Source organism: Podarcis liolepis (genome assembly GCF_965112155.1).
Source record: "Podarcis liolepis genome assembly, chromosome: 6".
NCBI lineage: Eukaryota > Metazoa > Chordata > Lepidosauria > Squamata > Lacertidae > Podarcis > Podarcis liolepis.
The window spans coordinates 88,174,274-88,188,390 of NC_139559.1; the positions used below are offsets into that span (position 1 = coordinate 88,174,274).

At 46.3% G+C, this 14,117-nt stretch overlaps 1 protein-coding gene and 1 long non-coding RNA gene across 5 annotated transcripts in view; one reads left to right on the forward strand and one right to left on the reverse strand.

Moving 5' to 3' along the window:
- The window catches only part of ADCY10 (adenylate cyclase 10), a 78,268-nt gene that overhangs the window by 19,986 nt on the left and 44,165 nt on the right, over positions 1-14,117 (reverse strand). For 3 of the 4 annotated variants that reach the window (XM_083506706.1, XM_083506705.1, XM_083506708.1), the window contains exons 20-25: positions 12,071-12,427; positions 10,840-10,920; positions 6,955-7,011; positions 6,791-6,850; positions 6,543-6,582; positions 1,576-1,807 (exon numbers count right to left, since the gene is read on the reverse strand). In XM_083506706.1, coding sequence (XP_083362832.1) covers positions 1,576-1,807; positions 6,543-6,582; positions 6,791-6,850; positions 6,955-7,011; positions 10,840-10,920; positions 12,071-12,427 — 827 coding nt within the window. The remainder of the gene's footprint in view (positions 1-1,575; positions 1,808-6,542; positions 6,583-6,790; positions 6,851-6,954; positions 7,012-10,839; positions 10,921-12,070; positions 12,428-14,117) is intronic. The other variant, XM_083506707.1, reaches the window with a different exon arrangement.
- On the forward strand, positions 226-3,346 carry LOC310708507. Its single transcript, XR_014527067.1, has 2 exons — positions 226-594; positions 2,667-3,346. It is a non-coding gene; the product is annotated as an uncharacterized lncRNA (long non-coding RNA).

Consider the following 14,117-nt stretch of genomic DNA (forward strand, 5'->3'; position numbering starts at 1 on the left):
GGGCCCTTCCTGATAGGCGGTGGGAGCATAAGCCCCCGTCGCCTATCGGAAACCAGATCCTAGCCTGCATCCTGCTTTGGCGAATGGGGCTGCAGGCTGAGATTTGGGCTGTGCCAGGGGGCAGAGCCAATGGAGCGAGTGGGCTTCCCTCGGGTCTGCCCCTTGCCCATTTAAGCAGCCTACACCTGGGGCACTACCTGTTTCTTCCTTCGCCAGGTTCCCCACCCACCCTAGGTTTAAGGTGATAGTCAATGATTTTGCTGTCGTTACAGTCATCACCACTTTATAGGGCCGGGTAGGAATTTGCCCACTGAACTAATTGGCACCGTGACCCGGTGGTTTTGCCTACCTCATAGCAATTGTCACAACTGATTGGGCATTGGGGCAATCCTTTATTTTGGATGGAGGGGTGGTTGTAGTCTCTGCCTGCCCCTCCAAACGCTGGGGTATCCCGTTACAGGGATCTGGGGGGGAGTGGCCATGTCCACGTGCCCTGGGGGGGGCAGGGCCAAAGGCACTCCCCCAGACGGCAGTCCCTGCAGGGGTCACCCTATTGGATGTAAGTCTTAGGAACCCCCGCCTGGATTGACCACGGTGAGCGGGCCAGAAGTACTGTATTTTTCGCTCCATAAGACGCACCTGACCATAAGACCCACCTAGTTTTTAGAGGAGGAAAACAAGAAAAAAAATATTCTGAATGAAACAGTGGATGTATGATTTTTGTGATTCATGCTGTGGCCACAGACATGATATGTGATTTGACGGTGAGTTTCTCTTCTCATTGCTTGCTTTAGTATTCCTGTTTCCCCCCTTTGCGCATTCGCTGTCTTTACCTCCCCCCTCCCGGGCAGCCTCCTTTATCGCCAGAGTCCTTTATCTCCCTCCCGATCGCTTGCTGATCAGTTGCTCAGCGGCTTTGTTTCAACACCCCCTCCCCTCTTTCTGGAAAAAAAAGCACAATCTGCTTTTTGCCCCTGGGCAATTTGGCTCCAGGGACCACACATTCGCTCCATAAGATGCATAGACATTTCCTCCTCCTTTTTAGGAGGAAAAAAGTGTGTCTAATGGAGTGAAAAATACGGTATTTAGATTGCCCCATGCCCATGCCAAACCTCTTTCATCTGTATCCAATAATGTTGTGGCCTGTTTTGACCCAAAACCAGTCTTATTGGACTCTTATTTATATGGGTTGGGGTATGGGGAGCCCAGTGCCTGGTCCTACAAAGCTTGAATAGTTGCCCAAGCCCAAGCCATTTTTGTCCATTGACAAAACTGACCCTCTCACCCACTCAGCCAACAGAAGAGAGGGAGCAAACTCACCGAGCAGGGGAAACTGCCCTGCAGTAGGGTAAAATAAAACTAGCAACGGTTCTGTTCCCCACGTGGAACTACAAATAAGAGTACAAACTTCTACCATACACAGTTTTGCCCTACCACTATCCTGCAGCTGGGACTTTCACAAAACTTGACACATGCAATGTTGTGCGTTTAGGGTGGCCTCTGACTGTGGAGAAGGAGAGAGGGGTGAAGGACATGGGCAGCTGGAGTGGGGAAGATTGAGTAGGTCTTACTCACCATATAATTGTTGGAAAGGTGGACATAACCACACGCAGACTCCAACAAGTAATAAAGGGCCCGAGGGGTATCTTCCACAGCCACGCAGTGTTGAGACAAAGGTATGATGATGTACTCCACAATCTCTTCACATTCACAGGAGCTCAGGTTCTTGATTCTTTTCTTGCCCTTGTCAGTAAGCATGATGATTTCATCCATCCTCTCTAAAAACTTCATTTCTATATCTTCCGCTCTGACCAAATGGGGACAGTGGGGGGGGGGGGGAATCTCAGCAACTTCTAACGTATGCTTGGCTCCTCAACCCAGGACAGAAAGACTTAACGCTTGTCCACCCTTACCTTTGCTCCGCATTTCTGATACAGTGGTACCTCGGCTTAAGTACTTAATTCGTTCCGGAGGTCTGTTCTTAACCTGAAACTGTTCTTGATCTGAAGCACCACTTTAGCTAATGGGACCTCCTGCTGCTGCCGCTGCGCCGCCAGAGCACGATTTCTGTTCTCATCCTGAAGCAAAGTTCTTAACCCGAGGTAATATTTATGGGTTAGTGGACTCTGTAACCTGAAGCGTATGTAACCTGAAGCGTATGTAACCTGAGGTACCACTGTATTTAGAATATACTGGAGCCCATTACATTTGTTTAAAAAAGGACTACCTAAAGCAGGCGTGTCCAGAGTCTGTTTCGGGGGCCTAATCCGGCCCACTGGTCGGTTTAATCGGGCCCTTTTGGCAGTTTATTTCCTGGGGTAAAATCCTAAAAAAAACCACCTCCATAACTTCAATCCTAAAACACAAAACCCCACAACTTCAACCCTAAAAGAAGCTCAACAACACCAATCTTAAAAAAAAGTTCAAAAACTTTGCGGTAAAATCTTAAAACAGCTCAACAACTTCAATCCTTAAAAAGAGGTCCACAACCTTGGCTGGCCCTTTGGTCGGCTCTCACAGCCTTTCACTTCATCAAATCTGGCCCTCTTTGAAAAAAGTTTGGACACCACTGATCTAAGGTATCTAACTGCTGGAGATGCAATAGGGATAATGCTTCTCTAAAATGTATGTCTTTTGATTGTCCTATACGGAAAGATTTTTGGCAGAAGGTAACTGAAACCATCAACGGAAGTGTACGGAACAACCTTACCTTTACAGACCAAAATATCCTTTTGAATTATATGCACATGGAAGCTTACAAAAGGACAATGTGTGTGGACTCTCTGTGCCCTTACCACAGGCAAAAAGACTGATACTGGTGAGTTGGAAAAATAAAAGTGCAGCTCCCCTTCTACGATTGGATTGAAGACTTATACAAACCCTCAACATATGAACAACTTGCATATAAAGGCAGACTTGCCAAGGACAAATTCAATGATATTTGGAATCCACTTGTCATGGACACGACAGAAAATCGTGAAGAGTAGCCGGAGCTAGAAAGCAGGCAGGCAGAGGAAGGACAGGAGACTGACAGATTTCCCAGGCAGCAAGAGACAGGGGGCGAATGCCTCCCCTTTCTGAAGCTGTTAGGAATGTTGCTTATCAGCAGAGCGAAAGCAGGCTGGATGAGAGCCAGCTCTCTGAACCTGTCAGTCCCAAAACTAGGTGAATGGAAAGGGTCAAAGACAGAAGGAAAACCAATAAACGTAAGGGGAGAAAGTTCAGGATATTCTGCAGTAGCCGGAAGTATTCTTCAGAAGACTCAACTTGATTGTGATTTATGGACGCTCTGAGAGAGAGCGGCCAGAGGCTAATTGCTTGTATGCAATAAATCTTCTGTAAATTACTGCTTGCATGTTGTTTTCTCAAGCCGGCAGCTGGCCAGCTCCTGACACCACTCTTACAAATACTGTAATAGGTTGAAATCTGGTGCAGTACAATAACAACTTTGTAAAGTATACAGTTTTTTGGGGGGGCGGCGGTTTCCCCTGCCCCTTTTATTTTCCCTTCTACACAGGTGCTGTTCACCCCCTCTTTTATTTATGTCTCATGATGTTTAGTTGTACTTTTTGAACTTTTTGAAAATTAAATAAATAAATACAACCTTTGCTCCTCATTTCTAGACACAAGTCAAAGTTTTTCAGGTCCAGGTCTGAGAATCCTTTTTATTTTTATTTTTTTGCCCCAATGCTTTCCCCATGAAAATCAGCTCTTTACAACTGAATTGGAGCAAATAGCAATCGGTGGAAAATCCGAGTTGCTGTTTCCTCCAGTTAAAAGAATCTCGTGAAAATTCATCAGCCTTCATGCGCAAATTTCTCCTAATCAACATTCTTATTTGCGCTTTTGCCTAATATATACATTTCTGTATGATATTTGCACTAATATAGCCAGCTCCTTCAACCGTTCCTCATAAGGCTTAGTTTCCAGACCCGTGATAATCTTAACAGCCCTCCTCTGTAAACATCCCAGCCTGTCAACATCCTTCTTAAACTGTGATGCCCAGAATTGGACACAGGACTCCCAAGTGTGGTCTGACCAAGGCAGAAGAGCACTATTACTTCCCTTGACCTGGGCACTAGACTTCTGTTGATGCAGCCTAGAATAGCATTAGCTTTTTTGTGGCTGCATCATACTGTTGACTCGTTTTAAGCTTGTGGTCCACCAAGACCCCTAGATCCTTTTCGCATGTACCGCTAGTAAGCCAGGTGTCCCCCATCCTATATTTGTGCATCTGGTTCTTCCTGTCTTAAGTTCGGAGTCTGACATTTGTCCCTACTGAAATTCGTTGTGGCTCAGTTCTCTAGTCCAAGGGTAGGCAATCTAAGGCCCGAGGGCCAGATACGGCCCAATTGCCTTCTCAATCCGGCCCGCAGACGGTCCGGAAATCAGTGTGTTTTTACACGGGTCGAATGTGTCCTTTTATTTAAAATGCATCTCTGGGTTATTTGTGGGGCCTGCCTGGTGTTTTTACATGAGTACAATGTGTTCTTTTATTTAAAATGCATCTCTGGGTTATTTGTGGGGCATAGGAATCCGTTCATATTTCCCCCCCTGAAATATAGTCCGGCCCACCACCACTGTCTAAGGGACAGTGGCTGAAAAAGGTTGCTGACCCCTGCTCTAGTCTGTTAATGTCCTTTTGAATCCCGATTCTGTCTTCTGCGCCATTAGCTACCCCTCCCAGTTGGGTGTCATCTGCAAATTCGATGACCGTCCCCACAATTCCTTCATCCAAGTCATTTATAAAGGCGTTGAAAAAACAATGGGCCCAGGACAAAAACCTGTGACACCCCAATCCAGACAACTGCTTTGGAGCAGAGCAGGAAGTTAATTAACTGTAACAGATAGAGAGAAAAAGAGTGAGCGCCTGAGAAATGGGGCTTCAGGGAAACCATGAAGAAACGGGGTGAGGTGGGGGGGGGGAGATGAGGAGATGAAAAAGTGAAAAAGTACAGAACTAGCAGGGAAGCTAAAGCATTCTGGGGAAGGGAGAGAGGGAAGGAAAGGGGGCAGTGGGGTTCAAAAGAAACCTGTGGAGAGGGAAGTATATTTTGGGGTTATGAAGAATAAAGATGTTTAATAGAGAATGGCTTTAAAAGAAAACATGGGATTGAAAAATCGACAAAATATTTTACTATATTGTGACTGAACCATCTTTTGAGTCAAAATATAAAACTGGTAAAGGGACCCCTGACCATTAGGTCCAGACGTGGCTGACTCTGGGGTTGTGTTGCTCATCTCGCTTTATTGGCTGAGGGATCCAGCTTCTGGGTCATGTGGCCAGCATGACTAAGCCGCTTCTGGCGAACCAGAGCAGCGCATGGAAACGCCATTTACCTACCCACCAGAGCAGTACCTATTTATCTACTTGTTCTTTGATGTGCTTTCGAACTGTTAGGTTGGCAGGAGCAAGGACCGAGCAATGGGAGCTGACCCCGTCGCGGGGATTCGAACCGCCGACCTTCTGATCGGCAAGCCCTAGGCTCTGTGGTTTAGACCACAGCGCCACCTGCGTCCCTATAAAACTGGACCTCAGAGCAATTTCAGTTGAAAAGAGCTGAGTCCCCAATTCTAACCTCTAAGGAAGCTCACTGTGCCATATTTATAATGACATAATCATATCATGAGTTTCCCCATTTCTGCTGCACGTAATTACAACTTGGGGGGAAAACAGGGAGTAGCAATGTCACATCAAGTGATGAGTTGCACCAAATTATGGGGAGCAGACTGCCCTGTGTCTCCCAGATCTTTCGTTCTACCCTAAGCTACTGCCCTACACTGGTGGCACTGTGGGTTAAACCACAGAGCCTAGGTCTTGCCGATCAGAAGGTTGGCGGTTCGAATCCCCACAACAGGGTGAGCTCCCATTGCTCGGTCCCAGCTCCTGCCCACCTAGCAGTTCGAAAGCACGTCAAAGTGCAAGTAGATAAATAGGTACCACTGTGGCGGAAAGGTAAACGGCGTTTCCGTGTGCTGCTCTGGTTCGCCAGAAGTGGCTTAGTCATACTGACCACATGGCCCGGAAGCTGTACGCCGGCTCCCTCGGCCAATAAAGCGAGATGAGCGCCACAACCCCAGAGTCGGTCACGACTGGACCTAACGGTCAGGGGTACCTTTACACCTTAAGCTACTTTGCACTCTTTGGAGAAAGGGTGGTGAAATGCAGTCAAGAAAATGAACACGGAATCTGCCAAGATACATCGGATATGGATTCACGGATGGCAAAAAGCCCTGCCTGTAAACTCTCTATTTTCTGACTCTTAGTAGACAACCTCTGGTAGTCTTCTGATCATGACAACTATCAGTGGGCTTCTTATTTAATCCCCTACATTATCTCTAAGCTAAGAGCTCTCAGGTGAACAGAGCTGAAAAAGACCCCCAGTTGATCAACCAGATATAATAACAAATACCAGCCAACGTTTTTAGTACCAGGTAAGATCAACTATTACTCTGATTTCATGTAAGAGAGATTCTTAGACCCTTAAAGTACCCCAGTCATAGCAGAATGCCAAAGAATATAGAAGTTCTTTTCATCAAACCTAAAGGACTCTTGCAAGCTGGGTCTCCCCTGAAGCTCTTCTAGAAAAGGAAGGGAAGAATGATAAATGCATTGCTGCAGACATTATGGTTTCTTGTTAAGTAAGAAAAGGAATGGAATTCATAGGTATAAATGAGACTAAACCAAGCACTCATTTGTGTGTGTGTGTGTGTGTGTGTGTGTGTGTGAACATGGAAGCATCATATGGAGATTTTTCAGTCGTGAGCTGTTAAATACGGTTGAGCCTACCTTTGCTAAGATTGCGTCTTGTGATTCTATTTTCCATCCCGGTGTCAGAAACAAGAATTTCTGGGGGAGGAAAAGAAAGCAAAGGAAGATGCATCTGATACGATTCCATCATTCAAGAAAGCGGTTAATTGTGTACATTTGGGGTTTCGGTGAAATCCGTTTACCGTTACTTGATCCTAGAAAACGCTCTGAAGGACACTGTTTAATCCTGGATAGGTATGCTGTAAAGCAAACAAAATTCAAGAATAAGTCCAGTGTTAAGCCTACTAGCATGTCTCAGTACCTGCATTAACACCATGGTTTCTTGGTTATGGGTTTCTTGGTTTTCAATCAGTTTATTGTGCATAACCAAAGGCCGCTGCAATGCATAGCAGATGGCAAGGCAAGGCTTTCCTCTGAAATCGCATGATAGATATACCCTATAAAAAGTTTACAGCATAAAACTTTAAAATTAACATATCCAGAACAGAGCTTCTTAGGTGTCAGAGCAAATTTGGCTACCAGGTGCATAATCTGTAGGTCTTTATCAGCTAGGAGCTCAAGCATTCCCTCCTGGGGTATAAGGCTGCCGCAACGTACACAGAATTATTTGACAATTAAAAGAAAATATACTGAATTGATACAAAAGACTTAAGACATTTACCGTATTTTTCGCTCTATAACACGCACGCGACCATAACACACACATAGTTTTTAGAGGAGGAAAACAAGAAAAAAATATTCTAAACGAAATAGTGGATATATGATTTTTGTGGTTCATGCTGTGGCCACAGACATGTGATCTGACAGTGAGTTTGGAGTAGCCCAATGCAGAAATCCTGAGGATCCATGTGGATCCGTGCTTTGTAACCACGGAGGAGGGAAGGAAGGGGAACCATGGATCCTCTGCTCACGACTGCAGCAGATCCCCCCCGCCACCTGCAGGCATTCGCTCCATAACACGCACAGACATTTCCCCTTACTTTCTAGGAGGAAAAAAGTGAGTGTTATGGTGCAAAAAATACAGTATATTATCAAAACATTACGTACTCTAAACAGAGCTATAAAAGTACCCCAATGTACAAATCAAGTCATTAAACAATAAAATTCATAAGCTAAAATCATCGCATGGCCACTAATGTTAACAACAATGTCAATTAATACAGTGTGCAATTTATACTCAGAGTTTGGTGACAAAGATAGAGCATAGCCTGAAGTAGATAGATAGAATCAAATGAATTCATCTCCTTTACAGTTAATGGCTACCTTGGCTATATACCGTATTTTTCGCTCTATAACACACACCCGACCATAACACACGCATAGTTTTTAGAGGAGTAAAATCCATAGGCATGCCACCCATAGGCATTTCCTCCATAACACGCACAGACATTTCCCCTTACTTTTTAGGAGGAAAAAAGTGAGTGTTATGGTGCAAAAAATACGGTAATTTGCTCTAATTTTCCTAGCAGCAGTTGCAAAAAGTGCTACACGCCAAGTCACATACTTATCTGTGTCTGCGAGGAGATATAAAATCATGTCAAAGGGGTTCTGGCCAGGGGACCTTGTCATTATAGGTACTAAAAATATTTTTCTTGCATCATTATATAAGGAACAGTGCAAGATGTAATGCATAAGGTCCTCTACTTCAGAACATCCCCTAATGCAAACACGTTCTTTTTTTGGTATGCCTCTGTGTCTCCCATCTCTATAAGCAGAGTTTATTGTATTTAGTCGTAACTCTGTAAAAGCTTTCCGAAGTTGTGCAATAGTCAAGAGAGACAGTCAAGAACAGGGGATAAAAAAAATTATCTGGGGACTGAATATAAGGGGCGAAGCAGCAGGTAATGCATGACACCCTAAACCTGATTGCATCCATAAATGCGCTTGCGTTCCATATGGGCAATTCTGAGGTATTTCCCCTCTAAATACACTGAGGGCACCTGTTGGAACCTTAGTTCAACCAACACCCCATGCAGCTGCAGTAAGTCAGTGTCTCAAGGTAATGAGGCTTTAAGTGGTTCATCTTGATTTGGGGGTACCAAACAGAATAACGGGCAGCCATAATGAATGCCCTATCTTGGTGGGCATCCTGACCAAAGATCCAGTTTCGCATGGACTGAGGGCTAACTCAGGGCTAAGCCAGGTTACAGGGAACCAGGCAGAGGGCCTTCCCGGTAGGGACACCCGCCTTGTGGAACGCTGTCAGGGAACTGACATCAGAGGCACAGGAGAAGAAGAGGGTCTCTGATTCTGCAGGAGAAGGTCCCAGCGCTAGGGGGAGACTCAGCTGGGAAGAAGGGGAAGAGAATGAGTGTAACACCAGGGACCCAGGAGAGCAACGGGACAGGGAGGTGCAGGGGCTCCAGGACTCTTCGTTGGAAGTTAGTGAGGAGAGCCCAAGCACCCCGCTGCCCACACCCACCCTGCGCAGGAGACTCCCGCGCAGTGAGAGGCGGAGACGATTAGGCGTCAAACAACTCTTATGTTGGCAACGCTTTAAGAAACGCCCACAGACAGATTCTACGAGTGACTAAGGGCAGCCACGCTGAGATGGGCTGTGCAGTCCGGATGGTTTAACCAGGCAATCTAATGCTCAAACGGAGCAGGATTACGCACGAGTAACTCCCAACCACTACAAACGCCCTCCCACCATATGTCAAAGAGAACAACAACTACCAGACTTTTAGAAGACATCTGAAGGCAGCTCTGTTTAGGGAAGCTTTTAATGTTTGATGGATTACTGTATTTTAATATTTTGTTGGAAGCCACCCAGAGTGGCTGGGGAAGCCCAGCCAGATGGGCAGGATATAAATAATAAATTATTATTCTTATTCTTATCATCATCATCATCATCATCATTACTATTTCTCCATTTAGAGATTATAAACCCTAAGCTTATCATGACACTTTTGTGCCCAGCCACCTGTCCTTAGTTGCTCTGTCCAGCAGAGCTTAGTAAGAACATGGTCATCTGAGACATTTAGTCTGTGCCAGTATCAGGGATGCTGGCTGGGGCGGCTGACATGCTCTGAGCTGTTGAAAATTCTCAAGTTGCTCAGCAGAGGGACCAAGAATCTTGGACTCTTCTCCGTAAGGGAGAGATTCAAAATAGTGACATTACTATACTCGATAGGTTGTGTGAGCCCACTGTTTAAGATCAGTTATCTTTTATGTTCCTATCACCCTGCATTCCATCTGCTGTTGCAATAATTTTAAGGTCTCAAATATAGAATAAATATTCATAGAAGCACACATATCTAAATATATGAACCATGTGCCTGAAATAGTGCGGGAGAGCAGTCCTGAAGCCATTTTGTCTCTCCCAATGACCTCAAATATTCCTCTGCAGTAAGGGAGGCAAATGGGGAAAGCCTTCTCATTGTCTTTTCGCTTACAAATCCTGTCTTAAGGGCGTATTTGTGTATGAATAAGGTGAGCCTGTGACCTGGATTTAGGAGCTAAAGTATTAACCATCACCAAAGAATGGCCAGGCTGCCCAGGTAATGCAACCAGCCCCCTTTATCAGGTATCATGGCAGACAGGATTTCTGCTGTAGAGTGCCTCCTATGCTGTATGTATGATGACTTTGGGGTGGTCTTTGGCTAAGGGGGTTGGGCAATGTCCAAAGTCTTTAAAGGTCCCTGCACACTTTTGCTCAGGGTCTCTCTCTCCTTGCAAGGAGGGGAGGGAACTCTGTTGCAACAGAGCCATAGCTGTCAACCTTCCTTTTTTTTTTGCGGGAAATTCCCTATTCCAGTGCCGTTTCCCGCTGCTTCCCGCTGCTATCCCAGACTGTTAGATATCCTGTAGACTGTCCCTGGGACAGGTGAGGCTGCTGACCCCTTATTTTCGAGGCTGATGATCCCTTATTTTCAAATCTGAAAGTTGACAGCTATGAACAGAACAACTTTCCACTGGGTCCTGCCTCCATCCATTCTTCTCCGACCGATCATGGACTTAGGGGAGCCCCATGGGGAGTTGGGAAGCAAAACCCAAACCCCAAATTTCTACATCATGCAATCCCATTCATCCTCCAATCAATATAAAACTTCCAGAAGGAGTTTTACCTGTTTCTGATGTTGGAGAAGATCCTGTAGTGCTGCCTGAAGATTGGAACGGAACAAACATTGAGGCATCTTCATTCAGACCTGCAGTTAAAGGGAGACAGGAGCTGATGTGAACACTTCTTGCATTTGTATTTAGCATCAGTACAAACTCTGGGCTGCACTACAGAGGGGTGGAGAACCTTTTGCTCCTTGGGCAACCATGTCCCCATGAGGGGGCTGCATACCGGTGGTAGGTGAAGCAGGGCCACAGCACAAGCTGGTGGACCCAAAGCACAGATAATAGGCATATATCGAACACAGCACACAGATATGTTTAACATAGTAAAGGTAAAGGGACCCCTGACCATTAGGTCCAGTCGTGGCCGACTCTGGGGTTGCGGCACTCATCTCGCTTTACTGGCCGAGGGAGCCGGCGTACAGCTTCCGGGTCATGTGGCCAGCATGACTAAGCCGCTTCTGGCGAACCAGAGCAGCGCACGGAAACGCTGTTTACCTTCCCGCCGGAGCGGTACCTATTTATCTACAGTGGTGCCTCGCAAAACGGAAAGAATCCGTTCTGTGATTCTCTTCATCTAGCAGTTTTTTCATCTTGCAAAGCAAGCCCATTGACGGATTAGCGGATTAGCGCTATTAGCGGCTTTTAGCGGCTTATCTGCTGATCGGATCAGCTGATAAGCGGCTTAGCAGCTTAGAAAAAGGGGGGGAGGGGAAAAACCAGCAGGAACTCGCAAGACATTATCGTCTTGCGAAGCAAGCCCATAGGAAATTCGTTTTGTGAAGCACCTCCAAAACGGAAAACTCTTTCGTCTAGCGAGTTTTCTGTCTTGCGAGGCATTCGTCTTGCGGGGCACCACTGTACTTGCACTTTGACATGCTTTTGAAATGCTAGGTTGGCAGGAGCAGGGACCGAGCAATGGGAGCTCACCCCATTGCGGGGATTCGAACTGCCGACCTTCTGATCAGCAAGTCCTAGGCTCTGTGGTTTAACCCACAGCGCCACCTGCTTCCCTTATGTGTATATATAGCTCACAATCAATATACTGCACCAAAGAACCTGGAACTCTGAGCGTTTCTGCTAAAGCGCCACGGAGAATTCACGACAGAGTTTCCGTCCGTTACAGATTACTTCCTGCCCTCTGGGCTCTCTGCAAAGTGACAACGCTTGCACCCAAACACTCCCGTCCTTCAAGCATCACCAGAGTTTCGCACCTGCTAAGGCAATGGCTTTTACCTTCTTGATCTGTTTGCTCCAGTTTTTTCAGCGTTACGGAAACGATGATGGAGGCGGCCTCGTTCAGGATGCTTTCCTTGCTTCGGGTCGCTTTCGTTCCCTGCGGGTCTATGTTGTGCAGCATGCCGTCCACGGCATAGCGGTGGAAGGGAATGAAGTCTCCTCCTCCACAGCACAGGCATCGGTGAGCCTGGCTCTCCAGGTAACTGGCACATTTGAGATGCAGGGCTCTCTTCTGGCTCTTAAGCCACAGCTCGTAGGCTGCTTCTTGCAGCAGGGGCGTGCAAAATCCCATCACCTTACACTGCATCACGGACTCCTCTTGCTTCAGCCTGTTGGCAACGACCATTCCAAGATCTGAAAGCCAAGGCGGGGTTTGCTCTCAGCTCTATTATTATTATTATTATTATTATTATTATGAATATTTTATTAGTTGAATATAAGAACAACATACAAATGCAGTGGTACCTCAGGTTACATACGCTTCAGGTTACATACGCTTCAGGTTACAGACTCCGCTAACCCAGAAATAGTACCTCGGGTTAAGAACTTTGCTTCAGGATGAGAACAGAAATCGGGCTCCAGCGGCGTGGCGGCAGCGGGAGGCCCCATTAGCTAAAGTGGTGCTTCAGGTTAAGAACAGTTTCAGCTTAAGAACGGATTAAGTACTGTTTTTTTTGCTCTGTAAGACTCACTTTTTCCCTCCTAAAAAGTAAGGGGAAATGTGTGTGCGCCTTATGGAGCGAATGCAGGCTGCGCAGCTATCCCAGAAGCCAGAACAGCAAGAGGGATTGCTGCTTTTACTGCGAAGCAATCCCTCTTGCTGTTCTGGCTTCTGAGATTCAGAATATTTTTTTTCTTGTTTTCCTCCTCCAAAAACTATGTGCGTCTTGTGGTCTGGTGCGTCTTATAGAGCGAAAAATACAGTACTTAACCCGAGGTACCACTGTACAGTCATACCTCATGTTATGTCTGCTTCATGTTACGTTCTTTCAGGTTACGTCCCGCAGCGACCCGGAAGTACTGGAAAGGGTTACTTCTGGGTTCCGCCACTTGCGCATGCGCAGACACGCAAAATGACGTCACGTGCATGCACAGACGTGGTGAATTGCGACCCATGTGCGGGCAGACGCAGGTTGCCTTCTGCTCATGTTGCGAATGGGACTCCGGAACGGATCCCATTTGCAACCAGAGGTACTGTGTTGTTATTATTATTATTATTATTATTATTATTATTATGAATATTTTATTAGTTGAATAGAAGAACAATATATAATCAAATACAAGCAATCAAATGCAGCCCCCCCCAACCACCCCTTTCCCAAAACAGCCCCAACTACGTCCAGGTAATTACATTAGTAATATAATCAAAGAAAAAAATTATTTCTACAGTTGCTGGTTTAAAAAATACCATTCCACATGCTCCCACGTGTCTTAGGTGGTTTAAATGCATGCTCCTTCTTTGATGCATATGTAATAAAGGAGGACCACGTTATGTAAAAGTTATGTAGTTTCTCACGTTGCTTTCTTTCACGTACCCTTTTTGTTAACTTTTCCATCAAAATTAATTTTATTATTATTGTCAGGGGTTTAGGAGCAGAGGCACGGGCAAGGGAGGAAACAGAGAGCGAAGGGGAGGAGGCAGAAGAAAAGATGAGTGATGACGACGACCCGAGATCTCCTAGTCTTTCCAGTGAATCAGAGGATTCACAGAAAGGAGCACCAGTGGCCAGGGCAAGGGGGGAGTCTAGGGGGGCACCCCAGGAAGATAGAGCCAGAGGGGACTCAGGGGGGAGCAGCTGGAAATCGGGACCAGCGTCACCGCCAGGAAGCAGGGAAGAGGAAGGGAGCCAGGGGGGAAGCGCTGGCAGCTCACCACAGGAGGGAGGACATGAGTCAGGAGTGGCCACACCTCCATCGGGGAGCGAAGAAACGGTTAAGAGGAAAGTGGAAGGTTGGGCGCGCGCGCCAAGTTCAAATGCAGAGGAAGGCGGCGCAGTAAGCAGCCCCGAAAGGGAGCCAGGTCCTAAAGCCCGGCGCAAGGAGG